Source organism: Antennarius striatus, chromosome 11 (genome assembly GCF_040054535.1).
Source record: "Antennarius striatus isolate MH-2024 chromosome 11, ASM4005453v1, whole genome shotgun sequence".
NCBI lineage: Eukaryota > Metazoa > Chordata > Actinopteri > Lophiiformes > Antennariidae > Antennarius > Antennarius striatus.
In genome coordinates this window covers 2,293,984-2,317,959 of record NC_090786.1, presented here as the reverse complement: position 1 = coordinate 2,317,959, position 23,976 = coordinate 2,293,984, and the positions used below count along the sequence as shown (strand labels likewise).

Below are 23,976 nucleotides of genomic sequence, written 5' to 3'. Positions count from 1 at the left end.
TTTTCCTTCCAACTGGACCATTTTTCTACCACCTAGTGTTTTCAATAGTATAGTGCAGTGATTAGTCAGGATGCACTGTGATGTCATTTGAACAAAAGGCAAGAGTCAGAAATGAAAACACTAATCCAGCCAGTGATTCACAAAATAAAGTCACAAAATAAAAGAATGGCTAGAGGTTCACCTTCACTTCCTAGAAAAAGAAGAAAAAATTAAATGTAGACCTAATTCTACCTTCTGCCTTGTTTGGTTTAGGAGGAGCTAAAACCAAATAAAGTATTAATAAATTAGGTTCAAGAAGAAATTAAGAACGTACACTGAGATGGAAGACAAGAAGTTACTACGGGAACTTCCTGTCAAAAATTTCATTAGTAATAACAGCTGGGTTCATGTGACAAGTGGAAGAACAAACATGAAATCATGACATTATATTTTTTTAAAAGTCAGATATTTAAAAAGAAATAGCAGAAATAAAGGAACAGAGAAAGTGAAGGTGTCTTCTTTCTGGACCAAACAGCGAGCAATACACGCTCCAACCACAGGGTGGCGGTAGAGCACACCGGAAGTCGGCAAGAAGAGGTAAACGAAGACGAAGAAGACGACGAGGAAGAGGAAAACCTGGGATGGAAGGAATGATGTCCACGTCCACGGCTCTGTCCTACCACAATGTCGGGGACTTTTACCCCAGAAAGTTCGGGCCGAAGCCGGACGTGGTGCCGTCCGGGGTGACGGAGCGGAAGGTGGGGCCGCTGGACAAACCGGACATGGTGGCGGTGGACGTCATTAACGACTCAGGTTTGTTATGCTAGCCAGCTAACGGCTAACAACACGCCGCTCCGCCGGTTAGCTTCCGTCGCGGCTCGTCTTTCACTTTCTGTCGCCACGGAAAAACACGAGAAAAAGAAGCTAGTGGAGTTAACTGGAAAATAAAGAAATAAAAATACAAAGTTCCCCAAAGTCACGTGACTGATCGGCTAGCAGCTGTTTCAGGGTCACATCCGGGACATTTGATCTTCCTCCTTCACCATCGTCATCGTCCCGGTCCGGAAGTTGATCCATAGAGTTAACAAAATAAAACAAAAAGCAGTGAAACCAGATAGACCAGATTTTTTTTTTTGATGACAACATGAGCGTGTCCACACCATCCAGATCTGGCCCCTGCGTTCACCTGCGTTCAGGTGTGGCCCCTGCCTTCAGGTGTGGCCCCTGCCATCAGGTGCTCAGTCCAGCTGATTTAGTGTGCTTTGTGTTGACGCTGGTGTCTCTATCCGTCCACAGATGTCCACCTGCACAGGAAGAAGCACGAGCAGGACGTCTTCGTCCTGGTGAGTGGCGATGGGTTTCTCCCACCGTCCCTGAAGGGAACACACACACCCAGATGAAACACACACAGTTTCAAGGTTCCAGAGAGTAAAAGTGAACCTCATTAATGTTTTTTTTAACTTAGGTAGTTTAAAACACCTGGATCTGGAGAAAGCTGATGACAGGGTGCCCAGAGAGGAACTGTGGTATTGTGTGAGGAAGTCTGGAGTGGCAGAGAAGTATGTTAGAACGGTGCAGGACATGTATGAGGACTGTAAGACAGTGGTGAGGTGTGCTGTAGGTGTGACAGAGGAGTTCAAGGTGGAGGTGGGACTGCATCAGGGATCAGCTCTGAGCCCCTTCTTGTTGCTATGGTAATGGACAGGCTGACAGACGAGGTTAGACAGGAATCTCCATGAACTATGATGTTTGCAGATGACATAGTGATCTGCAGTGAGAGCAGGGAACAGGTGGAGGAGAAGCTAGAGAGGTGGAGGTTTGTCCTGGAAAGGAGAGGAATGAAGGTTAGCCGCAGTAAGACAGAGTACATGTGTGTGAATGAGAGGGACCCAAGTGGAAGAGTGAGGTTACAGGGAGAAGAGATCAAGAAGGTGGAGGATTTGAAGTACTTGGGATCAACAGTCCAGAGCAATGGAGAGTGTGGAAAAGAGGTGAAGAAGCGTGTCCAGGCAGGATGGAACGGGTGGAGGAAAGTGTCAGGTGTGATGTGTGATAGAAGAGTTTCAGCTAAAATGAAAGGAAAGGTGTACAAAACTGTGGTGAGACCAGCGATGTTGTTTGGTCTAGAGACAGTGTCCCTGAGGAAAAGACAGGAGACAGAGCTGGAGGTAGCAGAGATGAAGATGCTGAGGTTCTCTCTGGGAGTGACCAGGAAGGATAGGATCAGGAATGAGTACATCAGAGGGACAGCACATGTTAGAGGTTCTGGAGATAAAGTCAGAGAGGCCAGACTGAGATGGTTTGGACATGTCCAGAGGAGAGATAGTGAATATATTGGTAGAAGGATGCTGAGTTCTGAACTGCCAGACAGGAGGCCTAGAGGAAGACCAAAGAGGAGGTTTATGGATGTAGTGAAAGAGGACATGAAGGTAGTTGGTGTGAGAGAAGAGGATGCAGAAGACAGGGTTAGAAGGAGGCAGCTGATTGGCTGTGGAGACCCCTGAAGGGAAAAGCCCAAAGGAGAAGAAGAAGATGGTTTAAAACACCTGAAGAAGAAGAGACTAGTTTGTCGGCCTCCTTCGTCTTCTTGTATTTTAGAATGTCTCCCTCCAGACGGTGTAATACGTCATGCTGCCACCAGGTGGCGGTGTTGAACACACTTTAATTCCTGCTCAGATGAATGAACTGATGATGATGATGATGATGATGATGATGATGGCTCTGCCTCCCCGTCTTTAAACCGGTTCTGTTTCTCCTTCTCAGGGCACCATCCATCCGTTCAGGAAGACCCACAGATCCATCTTCGGAAAACTCAGTCAAGAAATCCGACTGGTTTCGTCCGACCGACGGGTGAGAGGCCGTTCCTGCCGTTAACCCCTTCATCACTCGTCACTTTCCTGTCAGATCTAGTTTTTCTGGTTTCACAACAATGGGGCGTGTCCCCTGAACGCAGTGGACTTTTAACCCCATCGTCTAGGCCGTGTCTTGGGTTTCCGTGGTTACCGTCCTGATTTATAATCCCCGGTAATCCTGTTTTCACACCAGGTCACTGTGTTCTAGTGAAAGTGAGGAAGGGAAACTCCCCGGGTGTTCCGCTTTTCAGAATCACGTTGACTGATGGCCACGCCCCTCAGCTTTCTCTTATTTGTCACTTTTTCACGTTGTAAACAGTGGAGTCACATGACAAAGGCGTGAGTGTCAGTGGGATGTGAGGCTGGATGTGATCACGATGTAGACGGGACACACACATGATTGGTTCATGTGTGTCGGCGTTATCGTGTTTTAATCCCCTCCGGCCTCTGATTGGATGATTGGATTACACCCGACCGGGACGCCAAACATGGATCCGACCGGCGGATGTGGAGACGCGGCCTCGTCTCCTTTTAGCTTTTTGCGTTGTGAAATCAAATAAAACCCGTTTCATCCAATCGATGCAGCCTGGAGGCGGGGTCACGCTGCCCCCCGGCGGCCGACCCGGGTTACTGCAGACGGGTCACCAATCGTCCAGACGCCGGCTGGACTTTTGCGGAATTGGAACTCATCAGTAATGAAATGTCCAGATAGAGGCGTCGGGTTGTCAGAGGAAGCTGATTGGACGCGCGGAGCTGGCTCCGCCCCCCCGTACCCCTCTGCATTAACAGCTGCTGCCCATTCATTATGTAAGTCGGGTTATTTTGAGAGGAGGACGCAGCTCCCAGGCGGCGCCGATCGAGGAGAGGAGAGGAAGTTCGACTTCCTCCCCTCGTCTTCGGGGGAGGATCGGAGTCGTCCTCTCATCGCCGTGGCAACGCACCTTCGCTGCCCCGACGGTGTGTAATCGGCCCCGGTGACCGATCCATGGCGCTGTCACTCCAATGTCACATGTCCCCTCAGTGTGTTGGAGCGCTGTTACCACCCCCCCCAACCGGCTGGACCCCCCCCCCCCAAAATGCCCAGACGGGGGCAGTAGAGCATCAACCTTCAGCAGCAGCGCTTCCGGCGCCGACGGGATGAGAGCGGGGGGAGGGAAACGTTTCGGGCCAAGTGCTGTCTCTCTGTTTGCACACATCACCCCCCCCAACACACACTTACACACACACACACACACACACACACACACACACACACACACACACTCTGTGGGTCTCCCATGGCTGTTGCTGGCGAGCGCTGTCACCAGACGCCCCTCTGCTGTCATAACACAACACACCACAGTAATTGTAGATTTCACAGCACTCGCCCCCCCCCACCCCCACCCCGCCATATGACTCCAACAGGAAGTGACAGCACACACACACACACACACACACATTTCTCCTGCCTCTACATCTGGACTGGATGAAGCGAAATGAACCCAAACACAGAAACAGGAGAAGCGACCCCCCCCCCCCGGACCAGAATGTCTAACCGGACGTTAAAAAGCTCCCTGATCCATGTCAGAACATGTGACACCCCCCCAGATGGAGAAGGAGGCAGGTCCAGGTCCAGATCTCCTGCTGGTGGTTGTATTCACCATGCTAACGCTAGCTGGATCTGGCTAGCTGCCCCCCCCCAGTGACCTCCCCCCGAGCCGTCGCAGCGAACCGATGCAGTTAGCATGTCGGGCCTGCGGTTATCTGTGTGTGTGTGTGACTTTACCATCCTATTGTTGTTGAAGCGGGTGTGGAGACGGGCGAGGGTCGTGACCCCGACCCGGGCGTTGACCCCCGCCCCCCCCCATCTGAATCTGCTTCTCTTTTCAGTCCTGGAGGATTCTGCTGTTCGGGGTTCTGAACCTGTTGTGTACCGGCTGTCTGCTGATGTGGTGCAGCTCCACCAACAGCATGGGTGAGTACACACACACACACACACACACACACACACACACACACACACACACACACACACACACACACACCCACACACACTCTGTGTGACATGCAGACAGATGCTGACACACACTCTGAGAAAAGAAAACACTGCAGGGCTGGACGTTAACTGGTGGAGATACCTGTCCACACACTGTTAAGACTGTCTGACTGTGTGTGTGTGTGTGTGTGTGTGTGTGTGTGTGTGTGTGTGTGTGTGTGTGTGTGTGTTGCAGTTTTACACCCACGCTGTCTGCTAGAGCGTGTGTTAGCTTGACGGATCCGTTGCTGTTTGTTCGCTCGTGGGTGAGACGGTTCCGTCAGTCCTTCAGAGTCGGTCTGCCCCACCCCCCACCCCCAAACACACACGCACACACACACCGGGGGCTGAGTATTGATGGAAGTATCGCCTCCCCCCCGTTTGATCAATACCTTTCCTCTGCTTCCTGTCTGCGCGACACCTGACGCCGATGCAGCGGGCGGGGAGGCTAACGCTCAGCGTTTCAGTTCCGACTGGAAATGCTGCCCCCTGTGGCGCAACGCTGCTACTGCGGTTGTACTGTAGTCAATAACTAACTCAGTAACACTCATCACCAGTGGTTCGAAATTTTATCCAACTGAAAACACATCCAGTTACTGAACCAATTGATGGCGCTACCATGCCTTTGGTTGTCTAACGGAGTCATGTTAGCTTGTAAATGTTAATTTAGGCAAACTAACATCAGAAAAACACGATGGGAAATTTGTATCCAGTAATAAACTGGTTCTATAACGTAGTTTAAATAGTTTAACTGGACTTGAAGCTGCTTCTGAACGGTTCTGGAAGCCGGTGAACTGATTTCAGTCCTGGATGATAAACTAATATTTTCGTCTGCATTTTGGCTGAAGTGGAGCCGCCCCATTGATCGTTTGGACGGTCCCGCTAATATTTGGTTACAGCAATCGAATCTGCTTAGAGATGGAGGTTTGAACCAGTTTCTCTGAGTTTGAGACGTGAAGACTTTAAGATTAGACTTTTAAGGGATAAAATGCTGTTTTTATGAAATTAATGTCAAAACTGAGATCAGTACCAAACAGAAATCCAAGGTTTCTCACGGCGTTTCAACACGTCAGCTGTTTTTAACTTTTTAGAACCGAGTACAGATAAACCACATCTTACGTCGTTCTGAATTATATGATGGTCTGCCACAAATTGGAATCATAAAATGATGAGTAAACCATTACAAACACATGCTATCATGTTACTGTACAATAAATAAGAATAAAAACATATAATATCATATTATTAGCCCACAGCAACCTCCGTGACCCACGATGAAGAAGAAGCGACTGAAGACGAGACTAGAGACTTCATGAAAAGATAAAATTTTATTTGTTTATAAGCTTAAAATAGGTTTGTATTCCCCAAATGTTGTTGAAAACGCAATTATAAATAAAGTTCAGAAGTGGGAACGGTCATCTACAGTTACTTTGACTTTCGTAAACCAAGGTTTGCTAGTTTCTCAGTCTCGTCTGTTTTTAAATGTAAAGGCTCTGGACGTCCAATAATTTGCGTCTTCCACTCAGTCGGATCATCAGAGCGTCTCGTTCTCGTCTGAGAGGCCGGACGTGTTGAAGGGGGGCGGGCCGAGGACGGGTCCCTGTGGAACGCCTCAAGGAAACGATTCCTTTAGCTGATTTTAAAACCTTCTGAAACACAGAATTTCCTGTTCTTTAACTAAAAACAGGACGGATTAAGTTGAATTCAATCCAATCCGTGCTGGAAATAATTTTTAACAACTTTATCGGTTGATAATTTAACCCTTTAGCGGCGTGTCGCTTCTCGTCCCGACTTACAGATGCAACATTTTCTTCTGCGTCTATTAAAATTCCCTTTGACTAATATCAACTCATCATAACTCGTCATCTGTTCTGGGATCGCGTCCCAAACACGACGCCTTGTTGACGTTTTTTATTTCCGAGCAGCTCTGAGGTCAGTCAGTCGGAACTGTTAGCCGTGTGTACATCCAGTGCCTCCAGTGTATTTCCGCCTTAAGTTTAAACGAAACAAACACACACACACATGCGCCCCGCTGACCCCTCTTGCAACACTAATACCGTGTTCTAGAACAACTGCCCCGGTCTCATATGTACATACTGTACGCGGCTGTACGCTAATGCAGCCACACACACACACACTGGCCCCATTAGCTCATGACTAACGGCTTAACGGACGTGTAAATACACACACTACACCACACACACACAATCTGGTCCCATGTTCTCCTTAGGCTGTCAGCCTGTTTGCAAACACACACACACACAGCCATATAGACTCCATACATGCCTTGCTTGTGCGCTGAGGCGGCTAACCCCGGGTTGACCGATGAAGCCGTCCGGATAGATAATCGGACTGCGGCCCAACGCTCCCAGTGTTGTCTCCGGAGAGCGCCGCGCTTCAGACGGGACAAGACCAGACCGCCGTGTGTGTGTGTGTGTGTGTGTGTGTGTGTGACACGATCACTTCCAGCCAGCTAGAGGAAGCGACCGCCATCATATTTACACGTGTTTTCTAGGAAAGAGGATGTAAAGCTGTCGGTGAGCCGATGAGCTCATCGTGTAAACGCGTCTAATGCGGATCGTCGCCGCGTGACGACCGATGAACATCGGTACCGCCGAGGGAACCGTTCACCACTTGGTGTGACGTTACGAGAACGCTGCTAATAAAGTTGATACAAACTGGACTCAGGTTAATTATTATATCTAGAACAACAGTTTTTATGCTGGTATCGTCTTATTTAGGTGGGTCTAGAGGTCAGGTCGTGCTGCTTAAGCAGCGGTTGTTGCGAATGTCGCTGAAACCGGAGCCGCTGATGAATCCACAGAACGGAGTGTTTAGTCAGGCCGTTCCACCCGGATCAAATTGTGCAGCGGACAAAAACCGGATCAACTTTCAGCCGCCGACAAAATAAAGACATCAGCTTTTTGTATCCTGAACAACTTACAACCTCAGCTCTGCGCTTCACCTCAGCTCACCTGTCTCACCCCCCCGGCCCCCCGGCGTCCTGTCGTCGTCTCTCCATGGGTCTAACCCTTCATCTTCAGTCAGTCGGACGTCAGGAAATATAGTCCGTCCAATCAGGACGCGAGTCCTGTGAGTTCAGGACCTCAGAACTGTCGCACTGAGATTAGCAAATGCTAACGGCTAGCATGCTGTTAGCAGTTTATTAATACGCATATTGACTGCATATAATTTTGTCTAACTAAATTATACTTTTGAGATTATTTTTTTTAAAGTTTTTTAACATTTTAAAATAAAAATAAAAAATTTGTAAAATACTTTTAAGATTTGACACATAATTTGTGAAATAAATTAATTATTTCATTAATTTTTCTCATTTTAATTTCTAATCATCTGATTCATTTCCTGCGCGTGATAAATTTATCGTAGCTTAGCTTAGCTTAGCGTAGCATTTTGCTCCTTTGCTCCGCCTCCTGTGTGAATGTGTGTGTGTGTCCCTCGTGTGTGTGTCCACAGCTGATGTTTTAGCTCCGAGCAGCAGAGAAACCAGGTCAAGTGTCTGTTCCACAGACAAATAAACACACCTCCTCTTCCTCGCCGCTCCTGCCCTCCCCTCCCCCACCAGAGGAGGAGTGTGTGCTGATGTAGAAGGAGGAAGATTATTTTTAGAGGTGTGTTCTGTATTCCACGACGGTTACACGTCGCTAACCGCTAATAGCTGTTTTTACAATGCGTCAGTTTGTCGTCCGGAGACGGGCCGCCGTGCACACGTGACGCCGCGGCGTGTCGTCCTCGGGCCGTTGGCGTTCCCGTGTGTCAGAACACAGCTGGTGAAGCTCGCCGTCCCACGAGGCCCACGGCGCAGCCGATACACGCTAACACACACTCCCACTAACACACGCTCGCAGTAACCGTGTGTGTGAACGCTCCTTTTCCTCCCCAGCCGCCACATCTGCTCCAACGCCGTCTGAAAGGGGAAAGGAATTAGTTGGCGTTAAACGTCCTTTATCTGGTTTATTATCCAATGAAAATGTTTTTAAATCGACCAATAGACTTTACCTGTATAATTAATTATATATAAGTTACGTAAACAATGATAAAGAATGAAGAGAAACGCAAAAAGTCGAGAACACACGAGCTACGTCTTTACTCCACCAACCAGAACGAGATCCGGTCTCACTGATGTTGTATCGTTCCGCCAACACGTAAAGAACGAGATCCGGTCTCACTGATGTTGTATCGTTCCGCCAACACGTAAAGAACGAGATCCGGTCTCACTGATGTTGTATCGTTCCTCTAACACGTAAAGAACGAGATCCGGTCTCACTGATGTTGTATCGTTCCGCCAACACGTAAAGAACGAGATCCGGTCTCACTGATGTTATATCATTCGTCTAACACGTAAAGAACGAGATCCGGTCTCACTGATGTTGTATCCATCCACCCTGACCCCTAGGACCCGGGACAGCAGCTAGACCCCTTAACAAAACAGGCACTTAGGTTCTTATTAATGGGGGCCGTGTGTTAACAGATGATGTTACATTGATTGTCATCAGTGTGGTCTTCGGGGGGTTTTTCTTTGGGGGTGGGTATGGGGGCTGTCAGGTCACAGGGGGCCTGAAGGCGGGTCGGTCGTCCTGGCTTTGGTTTAATGTGTCGCTGCCAGCTGTCCTTCAGTCCCTGGTGGAGACGCTGGAACCATCTGACCTCATGGGTGGATCCATGGCTTGACTTTTAGGTGTGTGTGTGTGTGGGGGGGGGGGGGGGGGGCGTCTAACCCTAACACCCCCCCAATCTTTGAAGACTGAACCCAACCTCAAACTCTAAGCTCAGCCTGTAACGTTCCATAACAATCAATTAGTACGTATTGAATGTAATATAAACATGTGTACATATACTTTGTGTGTGTGTGTGTGTGTGTGTGTGTGTGTGTGTGTGTGTGTGTGTGTGTGTGTGTGTTCATTACTTCCTGTCTCGTGTTTCTCCTGCATTGTCAGCACCTCCTCTCCTCCCCTTATGTTTCTCTTCCTCGTTTATCACTCCCTCCTTCATCCTTCGCTCAGCGTTTCATTACCTTCAGCTCCTGTGTGTGTGTGTGTGTGTGTGTGTGTGTGTGTGTGTGTGTGTGTGTGTGTGTGTGTGTGTGTGTGTGTGTGTGTGTGTGTGTGTGTGTGTGTGTGTGTGTGTGTGTGTGTGTGTGTGTGTGTGTGTGTGTGTGTGTGTGTGTGTGTGTGTGTCAGATTGATGTCCAATCAGAGTTCAGAATGAGACCTAATCAGCTGATGATCACCTGTTGATTTTTTGTTGGTTCTCTCCGGGTTCCCCTCCACCTCCAAAAACATTCGATTCAGGTGAATTGATCACTCTAAATTGACCGTAGGTTTGAGTGTGAGTGGTTATTTGTGCTTCATGTGGCCTGGCGACGTGTCCGGGGTGTACCCTGCCTCTCAGTTCCACTGGATCCGCTCCAGTCTAACAAAAACAGTCGTCAAGAAGATGGATGGATGAAAAAAAGCTAAATATTTTAAAACCTATAACACCCATCGTGCTATCAATAACTCCTCCGGTGCTATCGGTCTTATCGATGACATCATCAATATTGTCGTTGTGTTCGTGATCACATGAAGAGAACACGCGTGTGTCCAATTCAGCGTGCGTTGTGTTTGGGCTGCCGCTCTGCAGACGCCATTAAAAATTCATCCCCGCTCAAATTTCTCCGTCATCTGTCCGTTTCGCCCCTCGCTCACTTCCGTCCCCTCCTTCCTTCCTTCCTTCCTTCCTTCCTTCCTTCCTTCCTTCCTTCCTTCCTTCCTCTCTCGTCCGTCTTTGACTCGCGTCCTCGTCACCTCTGAATGGAACGCGTAACGAACGGAGGAGGGAAGTTTTCTCTCCACTCCCCTATCGATCATTCCTGAAAACAAACACGGGGACGTTAATCCGGTATTCTGTTCGGGGTATTGGGTTCGGGTCCTGTGGGCGGCGGCGTCTGAACATTTCTGCGTGTGTGAGACAAGAATGATGTCCTGTGGGCTATCTGGTGTCACATCCACACGTCCTCTGGGTGTCAGTGTTTGGAAGCAGGAGCTTCATCAACCATTCAGCTGGCTGCTGGCTGTGTGTCTGTAAACTTATCCAAGCACAGCCAGGGGAAATTTCAGCTCGGGTATCGATTGGTGCTGCCTGTTTCAGGGTCAGCATGATGTCAGCGTTTGTATTATTATTGCTTTTATCGTCCGCTGCTTTTAATTCGACACAAAAGGACAGCAGACGTCATTGATCCGTGGGTCGACGAGCCGCGGAGCAACGTCGGTGTGTAGAATGAATTCAAACAGATTGCAGTGGAATAAATAATCCCGTTAAATACCGTCCAGCAGCGGTTTCATTAAATTCATGCAGAACATATCGTTGAACCCCTGATTTGGGTTTGTGGTGCGATTTTTACCAACTGAAAACTTACCTAGCTTCATCACCCTGTTTCCACAATGTCTCCCAGAACATACGTCCATTTTCCAGGTCACCCATCTGTTCCAAACTCCTTTTCCTAGTCCATCTGTTTAGTCTGGACTCTATTTCCCAGTCATTCTATTTGCTCCAGATCCTTTTCCCAGTCCATCTATCTGCTGCAGATTCTTTTTACCATTCCCTCTGTCTACTCCAGACTCCATTTCCCAGTCTATCCACTTTAGATTCTCTTTCACACTAGGAAAAGGATTTGGCGCAGATAGACGTCCGTCTATCTTTTCCTAGTCAGTCCTTCTGCTCCAGATCCTTTTCCCAGTCCATCTATCTGCTCCAGATCCTTTTCCAAGTCCATCTATCTGCTCCAGATCCTTTTCTAAGTCCATGTATGTGCTCTATACTGTTTCCCAGTCCATCTATCTGCTCCAAATCTTTTTCCAGTTATCTATCTGCTTTAGACTCCTTTTCCCAGTCCATCTATCTACTCCAGACACAATTTTCAGTCAATCTACCTGCTCCAGACTCCCTTTCCCAGTCCACCTATCTGCTCCAGATCCTTTCCCCAGTCCTTCCATCTGCTGCCACGCCTCATCCCACCCATCTGTCTCCCCTTCGAGCCTGTCTTCCTGCCTGTCAGTCAGACCTGACCGTCTCTTGCCGTCTGCCTCTCTGTTGGGATTACACGGCCTCAGGTTGGCCAACATGGATGCTGGTGGTGGGGAAACAAAATGTTCCTCTCAGCACAAAGCCGCTTTAATCCGCTCTCCTCATCCCCCACGGCAGAGCCTGATTACAGAAAGCTGGGCGGTCAGCATTAGAGCAGACAGACAGGCAGGAAGACAGACCGGCCAGTCGGCAGCATTGAGTCTGTGGAGCCGGCTGGTTAGCTGACTGATTAGATTATTGGCTTGTTGACTGATTTATTCATCTACTGACCCGGAGCTCACCTGGCGGATTACCAGGTTGCCATCCAGGTAAGTTCCTCAGTGAAAGCCGGACTACCTGAAGGGCCGACTTTCGAACAAGTCGCTGAAGATCTCAGTCCAACATCTGACCCGGGTGACCAGAACCAATCAGGTCCAGACAGATTGGTTCTAGAATCTGTCTGGAGCCAGTCGGGAACCAGACTGTTCCCACTTGTTCGGAATATCCGAACCCCCCTGTTCATTGTTGACCCAGTTCTACTTGGCCTTTTATGTGTTTCCCAAGTCTCAGATTGGCCAGCCCAAGGTTTACCGAAAATCTGTGAACGTTGTGAAATCTTATCGCAATAATTTTGTCTTAAATCTTGTGATATACCGTTCAAACGAAAATCCAACCCGTTCCACTGGGTGACGGTTCAGAACTTTTATCCTTCTTTTACCTGTCGTTTCAGCGTTGACCGCCTACACGTACCTCACCATCTTCGACCTCTTCAGGTGAGGAACCTCATGAAGTATCTGATGCCAGTTCCATGTCCTCCATCACTAATACTCTTTTTTTCCTTCCATGTCAATCTGGTTCCGATCCGTTACCACCCTACAGTCTGATCACCTGTCTCATCAGCTCCTGGGTTACCATGAAGAAACCCAGTCAAGTCTTCTCGTTCGGGTGAGTCTGTTAGACCTTCAGCAGGTTCTCCTCCTGAGACACTTAAGCCTATCTGTCATACTTTGGACTCTTTTATCCTCGTTCTCCAGGTTTGAACGTCTGGAAGTTCTGGCAGTCTTTGCCTCCACGGTCCTGGTCCAGCTAGGTTCCTTGTTCATCCTGAAGGAGAGGTATGTACGTTTGAAGGAACGATCCACGTCCCTTTTGTTGCTTTGTCTTCTTTGTCTCTCTCAATTAAAGTTATAATTATGCTGCTCCTCTTCTTCTTCATTTTTTTTCTCCCCTCATTGTTATTTGCACGTTAGGGTGCATTTCTTCTTCTGTTCTCAGCTCCACTCTCCTATCAAACAATTTGAACAATGTCATAATTGGACCTTGGGATAATCATCCTGGGGTCCAGTTTCATGGATTGTCTATGGAAGTCTTTCGAAGACTTTTACTTCTGTTTCCACACATGAGGGAACACCAGCTGTCAGTCCGTGTTTGACATATCCATGTAAACGTTCTGACATTACGTCTAATGTTCTAGTTCTACGTGCGACAGAACTCTGAGCGCAACAGGAAGTAAACCAACTCTTATGTGTTCAGAACCAGCACACAATCTTAGCGCTGAGCATGATGTTAGCTTACATGACCTTCATCCCACGCTAATACAAATCACGTGTTAGACTCTGTTGGTCCATTGGTTCCGAGAGGTTGTTCGTAAATTGAAATGTTCTAAAGTTCAATCTCTAATCTCCATTTGAGGTCATTTAAATGTCACTACTACTCTAAATAGTGAAGTTTTATTCCCTCAGACTGACCAGAAATAATTACAAACAACAAAAAATAAATAAAATACAAGTTCAGGTTGTTTAAAGTTCAGTCGGTCTTAATTATACGTCGCTTTGATAAAAAATGTACACCGAAAAAATAAAAATCAAGCTTACTTTGCTTTATCATGCATGATAAACAGTAAAGTGTCAAAGAAAGGAAGCCTGACGCTCTGAGATGCTAACAGAGACAACAACAGGAAGGGAAGACGAGTGTTTGAGCTGCATGAACGGAGAGGTGCTGCCCCCACGGGGGCTGTGGCAGAAAGAGGAACTGCAGGATGGTAGTCTGATATGGTGAAGCGCATTTATTCGTATCTCCAAATGTTCATAAGTCGAATCTTTGTATATTGAGGACTACCTGTAGTTGGAACACTTTATGACTACACTAACATTCGGGTAACGCTTATTCCTAAATTACATCTCAGTATGGATCAACGGTCGGTCACTCCACGTCCACAAAGACGACTCATCATTTGTTCCCCGTTCTAGAACGAATTTTTGATCCTGGATCCGTGAAGCCGTTGCTCTGAAGCTGCTCTGTAAATGTTGGGAGTGGTTTTTGACTGACGTGAGGTTCTTGTGTGTGTCTCATCAGCGTGGAGCGTTTCCTGGAGCAGCCCGAGGTCCATACGTAAGTAAAACCACACAAACGACAGGGTTCTCCTCAGACACTGACCGTTTGTCTACCTGTAAATAAGATTCAGATTATTCCCCATATTTATTTGAGCTGCCCCACCACCACCCGCCTTTCTCCCCCCCGCCCCCCCACCATTGCTCCATAATACAACAGATTAACGGCAGCTTTATAACCTAAAACACAGCGAGACTTAAACCTGTCTCCTGTGACCAGATTACCTCTCGCCCCTGAGTGAATGTGATTGGACAGCGCCAACCAGGGGGGACAGGTGTCTGTTGGGTTCAGAGACATCCTCACTCACCCTCCCATGTGGGGGTGTGACCCCCCCCCACCTCCAGATGATTGGTTCACTACTTTCAGTCACTTTTTACTGAAGTTTACATTAGATAACTAATGAGGTCGACAGACGTGAGGATCCAGGTGAGACGGGTTCTCACGGGTCCCAGGGTAATGGAGGCTATCCCAACCAACTGGGGGCGTGAGGCAGGGGACACTCCGGGCATGACGCCAGCCAGCGCATCACGTGGTGTGTGTGTTCTAATCGTCTGTGTGTCTGCAGCGGTCGTCTGCTGGTCGGGACCTTCGTGGCTCTCTTCTTCAACCTGTTGACTCTACTGTCCGTCAGGAACAAACCGTTCTGCTACGTCTCAGAAGGTACCGTCCTGCTGGTTCTCCTGTCCTGTAATCCCGGCTCCGCTGGGAGCAGAGACGATTTGTCTTTTGTTTTATTTTGGGGGGGATTATGAGAGCGAATGAATGTTGTGTCTGGACAACAAACGTTCATCCGTCCCTAATTACTGGATTCAAGATTGGAAACCAAATGAATTTTAAGAGATTATTTCTGAGCTGAGACCCGTCACGTTGGACAGAACGCCCACTGACGTTCCTGCAGTGTCAGATTTAATCTGAACTGTTAACTACAGACGTTATTATTGAGTCAATAAAACATTTAAAAACATTAAAGTAGTTCAAATAAAAGTTGTTGACAGGAAAGACCTGAAATTTAATGAGAAAGATCAGCAGAAAACTATCATTAGAACACCTGAAGAAGAGACTAGTTTAAAACACCTGTAGTCCAGGTAAAGGCGTCCCCTGATGATGATGTCATCAACGTGCGCCCCAGCATCACTTAACATCTGACATTTGGGATGCGGGACGAGCCTCCAGACTCTCTCTGGTGGAGCGAGGCTGAGTGTGTGTTACGTAACGTGTTCCAGACAGAGTTAATGTAGTGAACCGCAGGGCAGAGACGCGCCAACACACACACACACACACACACACACACACACACACACACACACACACACACACACACGAGTCACTCCATTAAAATGTTTGTTTGGACTGACTCACTCTGCAAGCACAACAAACCCCCTCCCCCCACCACACAGACAGGCACACACACACACACACACACACACACACACACACACACACACACACACACACACACCGAGCCCTCAGGACTCGCCGTGTCGTCACACAGTTGAGGTCGATGGAGTTCATAAAAACAGAGGAGGGTTCTCTGTATCTTCATCGTCACCGTGATGAAGAGGTGGAGCCCCTCCCAGGTGGAGACGTAAGGGTGAAGTTCAAGGCCCGGACCCTCACGTCGACCCCCACTGGCCCCTGTGCCGACGGTGTTACCACGGCAACCGGGTGTCATGGAAGAAGCCTGAGAAACTACAGCCCCTTTCACACCGCCAGGAAGAGACGGGAGTCTTCCTCTCAGTTTAAGGCGGAGTCAAAGCAGGCGGAGTCAGACAGGGCGGAGTCAAAGCAGGCGGAGTCAGACAGGGTGGAGTCAAAACAGACGGAGTCAGACAGGTTGGAGTCAAAATAGGCGGAGTCAAACCCCTCATGTCTGCTAAGGTGTCACATGGTTGTTCTACAGCAGCATTCATTGGTTTTCAAGTCCAGAACATTTTTGTCTGTAAGTGTGTGTGGGTGTGTGTGTGTGTGTGTGTGTGTGTGTGTGTGTGTGTGTTCATTTAATGATCCCAAACTCTCTCTCTGCCCCCCCCCCCCCCCCCAGCTGCCAGCAGCAGTTGGCTTCAGGAACACGTGGCGGATCTGAGTCGAAGGTGAGACCTCCATCCTTTATCCTCACCTGACAACACACACACACACACACTCATTCTCCCTCTGAGGTCAAAAGTCACTTACTGGTAACCGTGGTTACCCCTACCGGTGGAGGCGGGGCTTCAGGGTCAGGCCAGCTCATTGACTGATCTTCTCAGAAGCAGGTCTCAGATCAGTTTCATCAGTTTTTCACCTAATCCATCGCTGACGGTTCATCGTTTCCCGTGACGCGCCGTCCGTTTCCTGTCAGCTGATCGGTCGTCCACACCTCAGGACCTCTCCTCGCGTTGCCATGGTGACGCACAGCCCTGACTGCAGGCTGATGCTCGGTGATGAATTTTGCATCGCTCTGAGCGTTCAGCATGTCTGCAGCGGCTGAAGCGGCTCAGGAGGTGCAGGTTGCTCGGGGCGACCGAGCTGTGATTGGCTGAGAGGGCAGACATGAACAGGACGTCCCAGCCTAGTTTCCAGTGTGTGCGTGCGTGTGTGTTGGGGGGGTTTGATGTGCATTCATGAATTTGCTTGACTAATAACTCGACCTCACGTCACCTCAATAGGATCTTGAGGGCTAACTAGGCTAACGAGGCTAACTGCTTGTATGAAACCAGAGGCTGAGGGGGCGGCGGCTTAATAAGAAGCGATGAAATCATAGATTCCTGATTCTTAAATTCCAAAACGAATCAAAACGTCACTCCACCCCCCCTCCCTCGGTCCCTCTGAGACGACCTCCTCTCCTTCCCGCCTTTGGCCGACTCTGACATGTTTGACACTGATCATGTGTTGACATCATGTGACTGTTTAAACATCATCTGAAGACAAACACCTCACGGCGCCCCCCTGCCGCCGCCACAGCCCCCCCGTGCTCCTGACAGCGCTGCGGCCCCGTTGGGGACTCCGGATCGCTGCCCTTTGATGTATCGGAAATTCAATCTGACACTCAGGATGGAACCGATTCACCGGAGACGTGAGCATTGAGCCGTTTAATCGGTTCCAGGAAGGCGAGGCGGGTGTTCCTCGGGGCGGCGGCGGGTTCAGGGTTCTGTGGGGGTGTCGGGTTTCAGCCGCCCTTCTTTTGGTGGTCGGGTTCTGAAAACAAACACAAGTAACTGAAACGCTTTCCTGGTTGAGGAAGAAGAAGAGGATCTCCCATGAGTGAAACAGGAAGTGATGAAGGGTTCGGCCGTCAAGCTCTTCCTGTTGGAATCCGACAGATCTCCGATGTCGACTGATCCAGAAGAGAAACACACAACTGGTATAATCCAGAAGACAAGACAAAACTGGTATAATCCAGAAGACAAAACACAACTGGTATAATCCAGAAGACAAGACACAACTGGTATAATCCAGAAAATAAAACACACAACTAGTCTAATCCAGACTGGTCTGATCCAGAAGGCAAACACACAACAGGTCTAATCCAGAAGATAAACACTCAACTCATCTAATCCAGAAAACATACACACGACTGGTCTAATCCGGAAGACGAATCCACTCATACTGGTTTATACCAGTATTTACTCATGTACACTCATAACGACAGGATACACTGTTTTCTGTTATAAACTGGTACATAATAATACATGGATCTGTTTTCAGTTCTAAAACTAAGACTAAAATAAATCTGCCCTTAATTCAAGTCCTTTGAGTTAATTTTTTTTAAACTAAATCAACAAGAAAATAATCTGTCCTTGTTTTCTGAATTTGTCCTCATTGGTAACATTTAAACATTCATTTTCTGTTCCGCGTACTCCAGTGTTAATAATTAAAAAATTGACGCCCTGTTTTATGCTATGATGTGTGTGTTTATGCTAACTGCTAACCTGTTTGGCTACGTAGCTAACATGAACAACATGTCGCCTCTGATCGGATCAAAACCGTCTCTCAGCTCTTGTTTCTTCGTCACGCGGTCGCGTTCAGGTTGTGTCGTGTTCTCCCGGACGGCAGCTGGAGATTGTTTGGTGTTGATTCATGTCCGGAGGTTGCCGCTAATCCTGCTTTGTTTGTTTGTTTGTGTGTGTGTTTGTGTGTGTGTGTACAGTTTGTGTGGCATCGTTCCAGGTCTCAGCAGCGTGCTGCTGCCTCGCATGAACCCGTTTGTCCTGATCAACATGGCAGGAGCGCTGTCCCTCTGCATCACCTACGTACTCATCGAAATCAAGTAAGGATTAGCGTTTTAGCCGTTTGAGCAACGCGCCCAATCCGGGACAGGTTTTCTGTCGCCGCCGCTTTAAACTGTTTGATCAGAGCAGGAGTTGCTCGCCTTACAGCGAGGCAGCACGGCTTAATCACGCCTGACCCGTCTGTATAAACACGATGAAACTTTAATGGGGGAGGGGGGGTGTTAGCGGCAGCGCCGGGTCGTCTGAGACGAGCGAACAGGAGAGTCATAGAAGCGGTTAGCAGTTAGCATCACTGTCCTGTCGACCTGTGCATTTTCCGTAGTAACTACAACGTGGTGGACACGGCGTCAGCCGTCGCCATCGCCCTCATGACCTTCGGCACCATGTATCCCATGAGCGTCTACAGCGGCAAGGTGCTGCTGCAGGTAACGAGAAGGACGCACCTTTATCTGCTCGCGCGTGTTGACAGGACGCTAAACTTCACTATTCTATCCACAGACCACGCCCTCGCACATCATTGGACAGCTGGACAAACTCCTCCGAGAGGTGAGGGTCGCCAGGAACACCCCAAGTGTGTTTGACGTGCAGTGGGGTAATTGTACCAGACGTTTATAGTCCTTATACGGACAGGAGGCAGGAAATTGGTTGAATGGAGGTTCCCGTTGCCTAAATTTCAGTTTCTTACGTACGACTTGATCACAAACACAGCCTGGTGGCCGGGTCTTCTGGTTTAGGAGATCGTGTCACTCCAGCTTAAGGCAGTGTAGTGACGACCGTAATCAATCAGACAGGTCAGGCCTGACGTCCTGGAAAGAGAACCTGGACAGCGTTCGGCTGGTCTCTGGAGGGAAAGCGGTTTAGGACTTCCAGATAAATAACGGCCTTTAAATCGAGCCACATTATGAGTCATATCTTTACCAGTGAGGTAAAACCAACCAGTGGCCTGATCCGTCCTGGACATCCAGGAGAAGATGTCCAGAATATTTAAGATGTTCATGTCCGAACATTCAGAGGGTCACAGGAGTGGAGGGAGAACGAGGTAGAGGAGTAGAGGGAGAACGAGGTAGAGGGAGAACGAGGTAGAGGAGTAGATGGAGAACGAGGTAGAGGAGTAGATGGAGAACGAGGTAGAGGAGTAGAGGGAGAACGAGGTAGAGGGAGAACGAGGTAGAGGAGTAGATGGAGAACGAGGTAGAGGAGTAGATGGAGAACGAGGTAGAGGAGTAGATGGAGAACGAGGTAGAGGAGTAGAGGGAGAACGAGGTAGAGGGAGAACGAGGTAGAGGAGTAGAGGGAGAACGAGGTAGAGGAGTAGATGGAGAACGAGGTAGAGGAGTAGAGGGAGAACGAGGTAGAGGGAGAACGAGGTAGAGGAGTAGATGGAGAACGAGGTAGAGGAGTAGATGGAGAACGAGGTAGAGGAGTAGATGGAGAACGAGGTAGAGGAGTAGAGGGAGAACGAGGTAGAGGGAGAACGAGGTAGAGGAGTAGAGGGAGAACGAGGTAGAGGAGTAGATGGAGAACGAGGTAGAGGAGTAGATGGAGAACGAGGTAGAGGAGTAGATGGAGAACGTTGAACAAAAGATTCCCTCACTGATATTTTGACTGATGTTTTTTAATCGTCCTGCCAACCAAACACACGCATGTAGTGTTTTTTCACACACACACACACACACACACACACACACACACACACACACACTCCTAGGTTACCACACGGTTGATTGTTCCTTTTGTCCAATCAGGTTTCCACGCTGGACGGTGTTCTGGAGGTTCGCAACGAGCACTTCTGGACGGTCGGCTTTGGGACGCTGGTACGTTTGTGATGATGATGATGATGATGATGATGATGATGAGGTGGGGGCGGGTGGGGGCGGGGGCGTGACTCATCACACGGCCTGCTGGTGTCAGCAGACGTGATAACAAGAGAACGGCTCTAAAGGGAGGGTAGTGACCTCCTGTGTTTATTGTGCCATCGTTGGTTGTTGTCGGTCACTGATGTCGCTGCTGTTACACAACGGTCGGTTGTTGGCCCCCCACCAACAGAGCAGCTGTCCAAACTGATTTGACCCTCTGACTGCACGTCTGCCCTGGGGGGTGGTTATGAGTGTGACTTCTGAATGTACGGTGGCCAAACCAGGACAAAATGAAGAGCCGGTTGAGATGAAGACCACCCACATGTGAGGGTTGTTGGACCGTAGACACAGAAAGAACTCCACCAGTTTAAATTATCTACGTTAAGACAAACAGCTAGTCCTCAAGATACAAACATCTGACTTACAAACATTCATAGATATGAACAACCACGTGTCCAACTCCAGTAGTTCCCCCCTCCGAACAGCGTAACATGAACACGCCATAGATTTAGATTTAACGTGTCATGTTAAAATGACTCAGCAGATTTCAGACTCAGTAAACAGCCCTGATGTCACTTCCTGTTAGTCTTTTGGTCCTGTTGGCGTCATCTGCAGCGTTTCCTCCTTTTGTCCACATCTCTGTGAAGTTCTGAGTGGGAAACAAACCCACAATGCATTTCTGTTCATGGAGACGTTCACCAACATGGAGACTGAAGACGGTTCAGGTCAGGTTGAAAATTCAAGAGCAGTAGTGATATTTAAATGACTTCAAATGGAGATTATAGATTGAAATTAAATAAATTACGATTTACGAACAATTCAACTTAGAAACAATTCAACTTATGAACAACCTCTCGGAAACCAGTGAGTGTTTGTATGTTGAGGACTACCTGTACTGAATGCTAAATGTTGACTGGAGTCTATCCAGTACTTGATAAGAAATCTAACTAAACCTAGTCATCAGCTAACGTTAGCATTGATGTGCTAGCATTAGCTGCTGCAGGGAGCTCGTCTTCCAGGCAACTAAACAGTTGTCCTGTCTGAGGTAGGTTTTGCGTTGAATCGACATTTGCTATGAGTTTGGTACGCGATCTAATCTCCCATGTTGTCTAAGCTCCGCCTCACTCCTGCATTCCGTTCCAGGCCGGCTCCGCCCACGTCCGGATCCGCCGCGACGCTAACGAACAGCTGGTCCTGGCTCACGTCACCAACCGACTGCTGCCGCTCGTCCCCACGCTGACAGTCCAGATCTTTAAAGATGACTGGACCCGCCCCCTCCTCACGGGGGTGCTCTCTCCCCCCTCCTCCGTCCCGGTTCCCCCCCTGGGTCCCGCCGACATCTACGCCAGCCTGTCCTCCTCCGCCTCTTCCTCACTTCCTCCTCTGCTGCCATCCTCTAGAGGGGAGCTGGACCCGCTGACCTCCACCCCGTCCAAACCCAGCAGCCCCCCCCCAGAGTTCACCTTCAACACACCGGGGAAGAACGTGCAGGCGGTGGTCCTGCCGGCCGCGGCGCACCACGCCCACCGGCCCTACGGGGGCCTGGGACTCTCCTCCGGTGCCTCCCCCTACTCGGGGATGCTGGCGCAGCCCGGCGGCGGTTTGGGACAGGGTTTGGGGGCGGGGTACGGACTGACCGGCGCTCCTTACAGGACTGTGAGCTACGGCGGGTCGACGGCGCCGCTCCGGTTTGGAACCCACAACCCTCTGGCTCCTCATTCTCAGTACCGACCGTGACGGTTCACAAACTTCAACATCCGTTGATGAAGGACGTCGAGATTCTGGACGCCAACAGACGGCGGTTCACTTCCTGGGACGATTGTGCAGAACCCAGACGGAGGTTGTTGGGGTATTTATTTAGGAATAGCCCCAGAGGTGGTGTCTTGGTTCTGGATGTCAGGGAGAAGCGTCGCCACAGGGACGAAGATTAGAATAAAACCTTCATGTTAAACAGCGTCTTTAGCCAGAGGTCGGAGGTCACATTTGAATGAGACAGTGAGAATAATAATAATAATAATAATAATAAAGAGACAAGAATTACCCAGCATCCATTTCCTCCTCGTTGATCTGACATCAGGTAAGGTCGTCGTGACGATGACTTTGTTTTTATGGGTTAAAGAGATGAAAAGAAGACGAGAAAATGTTCCATGTCTGAAAAAGTTTGTTGGAAAAATGATTAAAATTTTATGTCAAATAAATTTGAACCTTTGCAGGCGTTCAGTAGCAGAACAAGTGTAACCGGGTCATAATGACCCGGTTATGTTCTGTAGGGGCCCGCCTCCATAAAACACTGATTGGATACTCCTTAAAGTATTACTATATTATTAATAATACATTTTATAACCCTAGTTATACTAGTAGATGTGTGACTAATCCTATTCCGCTCTAATATTAACATTGTCCTAATAGTCGTGCTAATAGTGTTCTAATTGTAATAACTCGAACATGAACATATTTAACACTAGTAGTAGCATTAACGTAGCATTATTACTGTATGACCCTCGACTGTGTCTCAGTACCTCAGACAAATTCACTTAGCCAGTTAGCCTAGCTGAACAGGCTATGATAACACTTGCCTTCATACATTACCCATATTAGCTCTGTGAGCTCTATTAGCTGCGTTAGCAGTCACTGCGGTGGAGGTTTGTAGCCCAAATTTATTTTCTTTAGGTGTAGGAGGAGCTCTCCTCTGGCTCCGCCCCCATAGGTGGAAACCATGGGCGACGGCTCCTGTAGCGGCGACGTCTGTAGCAGTTACGTCTGTTAGCGTCTCCAGTCGTTCAAACCTGTTTTGAGTGTCTGAAGAATTTCATTTCCTCTCCACAGACTCTAATCCGCGGTCGTTTTTGTTCGCTGGCTTTTGGAAGAGATTTTCACCAAACAATCAAAGAAGTACTTTCCCCTCGCAGCTTATCGGGCCTTCTGCTCCCTGAACGTTGGATGTGCTCGACGGCCCTAAGCCTCTAAAAAGGTCCCCTGGCATTTTAAAGTTCAGAGCCGCGCTGTTGGCATTAGCGTCGACTTCACATGCTTGTTACAAAACAAACGGGCAGAGCTTCGGTAATCTGGGCTGGAAATCCCTGGAAAATGAACCAGATCTGTGCCGATCTTGGCTTTCTGGGTCATTCTGCCACCGCTGAGGTCACCCTGTGCTCATGCTAGGGGTCCGACAGCTAGCAGGAGCTCAGATGGACTGTTTGTGCTAGCATGGGATTTAGCATTTGTTGTTTTCTCTGTGTGTGAAAGACACATTGGAGAAACTTAATTAAATCTAGTGATACAGGTAGCGGTCATCTTACGAACAAAAGCGCTTCACCATATCTGACTAACATCCTGCAGTTCCTCTTTCTGCCACAACCCCAGTGGGGGCAGCACCGTGGGTGCTGCCAATTGAGAACAGCTAAACTCTAAACAACCTGAACTTGTATTTTATTCTGTGTATTTATGATAGTAATTTAGTATTTAGAGTCTAAATTACGTTTAAATGACCTCAAATGGTGATTATAGATTGAAATTTAAAAAATAACGACTTACGAACAATTCAACTTATGAACAACCTCTCGGAACCAGTTGTGTTCGTTTGTTGAGGACAACCTGTGTCAGAAGACGTG

At 48.5% G+C, this 23,976-nt stretch overlaps 1 protein-coding gene across 1 annotated transcript; it reads left to right on the top strand.

Annotated features, from left to right (window-relative positions):
- The first annotated feature begins 318 nt into the window (after positions 1-318).
- Positions 319-22,441, top strand: slc30a6 (solute carrier family 30 member 6). The gene is made up of 15 exons (XM_068327041.1): positions 319-792; positions 1,276-1,322; positions 2,743-2,829; positions 4,701-4,785; positions 12,641-12,683; positions 12,790-12,855; positions 12,945-13,025; positions 14,266-14,301; positions 14,867-14,961; positions 16,343-16,391; positions 18,428-18,547; positions 18,832-18,934; positions 19,008-19,055; positions 20,255-20,323; positions 21,509-22,441. The coding sequence occupies exons 1-15, from the start codon at positions 621-623 to the stop codon at positions 22,100-22,102; spliced, it is 1,695 nt and encodes a 564-aa protein (XP_068183142.1). The 5' UTR covers positions 319-620; the 3' UTR covers positions 22,103-22,441.
- The last annotated feature ends 1,535 nt before the right edge of the window (positions 22,442-23,976 follow it).